At 42.2% G+C, this 5,000-nt stretch overlaps 1 protein-coding gene across 1 annotated transcript in view; it reads left to right on the forward strand.

Moving 5' to 3' along the window:
• LOC122255680 (uncharacterized) overlaps positions 1–5,000 on the forward strand; it is a 25,195-nt gene that overhangs the window by 30 nt on the left and 20,165 nt on the right. The window contains exon 1 of the mRNA XM_086540220.1: positions 1–57. This exon is cut by the window's left edge and continues 30 nt beyond it. Within this exon, the coding sequence (XP_086396346.1) occupies positions 1–57 (57 nt within the window). The remainder of the gene's footprint in view (positions 58–5,000) is intronic.

The following is a 5,000-nucleotide window of genomic DNA, read 5'->3' on the forward strand; positions in this document are numbered from 1 at the left end:
GATTGCTGCGTAATATTTATGGTCGCCGAGCCAAAACGCGCCGTTCACTTCGGGAATGTGGGCCTTATGTACCTATTATCCAGGACACGATTTTGCTGATAATTCTTATCACCTTCCCCCTTCCCCCTCCCCTCTCCTCTCTTCTCTACCTTCTCGCCCCTCGCCTCCTCCCCTCTTCTTCACTAAGGCCTCCCTCTTTTCTCTCCTCTCCTCCTCTCCTCAGATCTCCCCTTTCTTCCTTATCTCCTCCTACTCTTCTCAACTTCTCTTCTCCCCATTTCCGCTGCCTCCTTTCTACTGCTTTCTCCCTTTCCTTCCTCTCCCCTCTCAAACCTCCCCCTTCCCCTATCTCCCCTCTCTTCTCCTCACTTTCTTTCTTTCTTCCCCTCCCTCCATTCCCCCTACCACCTCTCCACCCCTCCCTCCTTCCCTCCTCTCCACCCCTCCCTCCTTCCCTCCTTACCCTCACCCTCCCCTTCCCTCATCCCCTAGCCCCTGCCCCCATCTCCCTCCTTCGCCATGACCTCTGACCTTGTAGGGTTTTAACTGGGCTATTGGTATCTACGAATTTCATGTTTTTGTTACGAGTGCTTTATTCAGGGAAGGGGAGGCAGGGGACACCTTGGTTCTGGGATGGCAACGGGCTGTCCTCCTCTTTCTTCTCTCTTCTCTCCTCTTCTCTTCTCTTTTCTTCTCTTCTTTTCTTCTTTTATTTTCTCTTCTCTTCTATTATTTTCTCTTCTATTCTCTTTTTGTTTCTCGTCTCTTCTCTCTTTTCTATTCTTTTCTTTTCTCGTATCTTCTCTTCTCTCTTTTTTCTTTTTCTTCTTTCTCTTCCTTTCTCTTCTCTTCTCCTTCCGCTTCTCTTCTCTTCTCTTCACTTCTTTTTTCCTCTCTTCCCTTTTCTTATTTTATCTTCTCTTCTCCTCTCTTCTCTTCTCTTTTCGCTTCTCTTCTCTTCTCTTCACTTCTTTTTTCCTCTCTTCCCTTTTCTTATTTTATCTTCTCTTCTCCTCTCTTCTCTTCTCTTTTCGCTACTCTTATCTTCTCTTCTTTTCTCCTCTCTTCCCGTCTCTTATTTTCTCTTCATTTCTCCTCTCTTATCTTCTCTTTTCTTCTCTTCTCTTCTCCTTTCTCTTCTCTTCTTTTCTCCTCTCTTCACTTCTCTTATTTAACCTCTCTTCTCTCTTCTTTACCTTACTTCTCTTCTCTCCTCTCCTCTCCTCTCGTTTCATCTCCTCTCCTCTTCTCTTCTTTCTCTCTCTCATTCTTTTTCCAAATTCAGAAAAAAAACAATAAACCTGCCTGATTGAAGTAATAAACTTCAACTCTCCATTAAGGGAAGTTTCGAATTTGTAGCTAATTTTCGGAAATCATATATACATTTTTTTTTCTTCGTCTGACCGCATGTGACTAGGTTCCAATATTAATGAGGGTTAATTACAGCCGCTGAATATTAATGAGAATGAAGAGTTAAGGGTGATGCCTAATTGACTATGTTCGACACGCCCACACTTACTAATCCCTTCCCCATCCTCTCCTCCTCCCTTGCTCCCTCCCCTTCCCCTCCCTTGCTCCACCCCCCCTTCCCCTCGGTTCCCTCCCCTTCCCTCCGATCTTTTAGGCGTTTTCACTCGGTTCCCTCCACTAACCTATTCCTTCCACCTCCCCCTCCCTCATTTTCTTTCTTTTTCTTTCCCTTCTTTCCCTTCTTATCCCTTTCCTTCCACTCACTACCGTCTAATGCCTTCTTCGCCCCCCCCCCCTCTATCCCTTTCCATCCCTTTCCTTCACACGTTTCCATTTTTCTCCTTCTTTTTCCCTACCTTCTCTCCCTCTTTTCCCCTTACATCCCTCCCCTTCCCTCTCCCCCTCTTTTCCCCTTCCCTCCCTCCCCTTCCCTCTCTCCCTCTTTTCCCCTTCTCTCCCTTCCCTTCCCTCTCTCCCACTCCCCATTCCTTCGTTCGTAATCCTTCCCTCCTCTTCCTTCTTACCCTCCACCTCTTCCCCTCTTTCCCCCATCCCACCCGCTTGCTTATATTTACGTTATTATTTCGAACTCTCATAATTTTCTATTTTTTTCTCCTTTTTTTCTTCGTCTTTTCGCTTTGAGGAAGCACAGGAAATGCTTAACATTTTCTCCTTTTTTTTCTTTTTCTTTTTAACTAAATTCCCACCTATTTGTTCAAATTACACTCTTTATTTTTATGTCTTTTGTGCTTCTTATTTTTCCTCTTTTCCCATTTTTCTGTTTCTTTATATTTTTCATCTCTCTCTCTCTCTCTCTCTCTCTCTCTCTCTCTCTCTCTCTCTCTCTCTCTCTCTCTCTCTCTCTCTCTCTCTCTCTCTCTTTTCTTTCTCTTTCTCTCTCCTTTACAGAATACTCACAACCTTTTCACGTTTCCCCCACCTCCTCCCTTCTCTCCCTCTCTCTCTCTCTCCCCACCCTCCACCTCTTTGCAGAATACCCACAACCCATCCACCCCTTCTCCTCTCCTCCCTCCCCCTCCCCCTTTCAAGAATACATACATCCCTTCCCGTCTCCCCTCCCATCTCTCCCTCCCCCTCCCCGTCCCCCTTACAAGATTTTATATATATAATACCCATACCCCTTCCCCTCTCCTCCCCTCCCCCTTACAAGAATACCCACATCCCTTCCCCTTTCCCCCCTCCTCCCCCTCCCCCTTACAAGAATACCCACATCCCTTCCCCTTTCCCCCCTCCTCCCCCTCCCTCTTACAAGAATACCCACATCCCTTCCCCTCTCCTCCCCCTCCCCCTCCCCCTTACAAGAATACCCACATCCCTCCCCCTCCCCCTCCCCCTCCCCCTTACAAGAATACCCACATCCCTTCCCCTCCCCCCCACCCCCCAGAGAGAGGGTGTGGCGGGGATCCTGTAGCTGGTGATGTCCTGATACCATCCATCGACCTTCCATCACTTGCCTGCCGGGGAACCTGTGCAGCCTACTCCCTTCTTCAGAGCGTCTTGTCTCTTTTTCTCTCGTTTGATCTTTCTCTCTCTGTATCTGTCTCTCTCTCTCTCTCTCTCGTTCTTTCTGTCTATCTGTCTCTCTCTCTCTCTCTCTCTCTCGCTCGCTCGCTCGCTTTCTCTCTCTTGCTCGCTCGCTTTCTCTCTCTCTCTCTTTTTCTTTCTCTATCTATTTATCTATTTATCTCCTTCTCTTTCTCCCTTTCTCTCTCTCTCGCTCTCTCCTCTTTCTTACTACTCTGTAGCAAGACAGATGAATAGATAATAAGCAAACGAAAATCCACAAAAAACTAAAAAAAATATATATTTCCTCGGCTTCATTCCTCTGTTTTCTTCTCCTTTTCCTTCTTCTTCTTCTTGTTTTTTTAATTTTTATATTTATTATTATTATTTTTTCTCTTCTGCTTCTTCTTCTTTGTTTTCTTCTTTCTCTTCTTCCTCCCTCTCCCTCATTTTCTACGATTTTCTTCTTCTCATTCTCATTCTTCTTCCTCCCACTCCCTCATTTCCCACTTCTTCTTCGGCTCCTCTTCTCCTCCTTCTTCATCTTCTTCTCTTCATCTTCTCCTTTTTCTCCTTCCTCTGCCTCCGACTCCCTCACTTCCCACTTCTTCTTCGACTCCTCTTCTTCACCTTCCTCTCCTTTCTCTTCCTCCCTCTCCCTGTTTCCCCTCTTCTTCCTCTTCTTCTCCTAATTGAACATTCGTTCTGACTCGCCACTGGACGCGGGAAATTCAAAAACACAATTCAAAATGGCGCTTGGCCACGCTGCTTCCCCTCCCTCGTTAGATCGGATTAAAACCTCATTTTCCTCTTATTATGTCTTGCATTATGCACTCATGGCAGTGAGTGTTTTTTTTATGTTGTTTTTTGGTCCAGACTTAACTCCTTTTTAATGTTTTTATCTCCTTTTTTAACCTTTTTTTTGTTTGTTTACATTGGCGTGAGAGGTGTTGGTTTGCATGCCGTGTTAGTGACGTGGTTATCATTATCAATATTTTGCAATTTCTATTTTTCTTTTATTTTCTATTTTTTATCATTATTATTATTATCATCTTCTACATTTTTTTACATTTATATTATGGTTATTATTATCATAAGAGCAGGAGTAACTTCTAACCTGTCTCCGCTGTAGTCGTTTTTCTTAATTTGTTTTGGTTGTTTTATTACCGGGTGTCGGGGGGGGGGGGGGGGGCGTCTTGTTCTTTCTCTTTCTCTCTCTCTTTCTCTCCCTTTCGTTCTATCTTACTACGTCTTTCTCTTTTTTTCATATACGTGCATGAGATATGTAGAAATGACCATGGGAGTATACTACACATTCTCTCTCTGTCTGTCTGTCTGTTTCTCTCTCTCTCTCTCTCTGCCTCTCTCTGTCTCTCTCTCTCTCTCTCTCTCTCTCTCTCTCTCTCTCTCTCTCTCTCTCTCTCTCTCTCTCTCTCTCTCTTCCCTCTCTCTCTCTCTCTCTCTCTCTCTCTCTCTCTCTCTCTCTTTCTCTTTCTCTTTCTGTAAGGATGATAGCAATAAATGGCATTATTAAGAGGAATAATGAGAGTGATCATATTGATCATTATAATAGTAAAAGTGTTGATATCATTATTATCATTATTACTAACTTTTTTATCGTTATCATTATTATCATATTTTTATCTAATTAATTATTTATTATCATTATTATTATTGTTATTATTAGTATAATTATTATTATTGTTATTATCATTATCATCATTATTATTATCATTATTAGTATTATCTTTAGTGTTATCATTATTATTGTTATTATTTTCATCATTATCATTATCATTATAATTATAATCAATACTATTATCATAAATGCGATGGCAACGATTGCAATAAACATAACATGGTTGAATAAACATCCTCGTAATAATCACAATTAAAATTATTTTCTTTAAAAAATATATATAATTATTGAATATTAATGCTATCGGATTAGAAAAATCCAATTATTTTGTAGAAAGAGATTTAAAAAAAGAGATGAAATTATTTTT

The sequence above is a fragment of the Penaeus japonicus genome, unplaced genomic scaffold (assembly GCF_977035675.1).
Source record: "Penaeus japonicus unplaced genomic scaffold, GWHDUDI00000001_assembly GWHDUDI00000009, whole genome shotgun sequence".
NCBI classification, from domain to species: domain Eukaryota; kingdom Metazoa; phylum Arthropoda; class Malacostraca; order Decapoda; family Penaeidae; genus Penaeus; species Penaeus japonicus.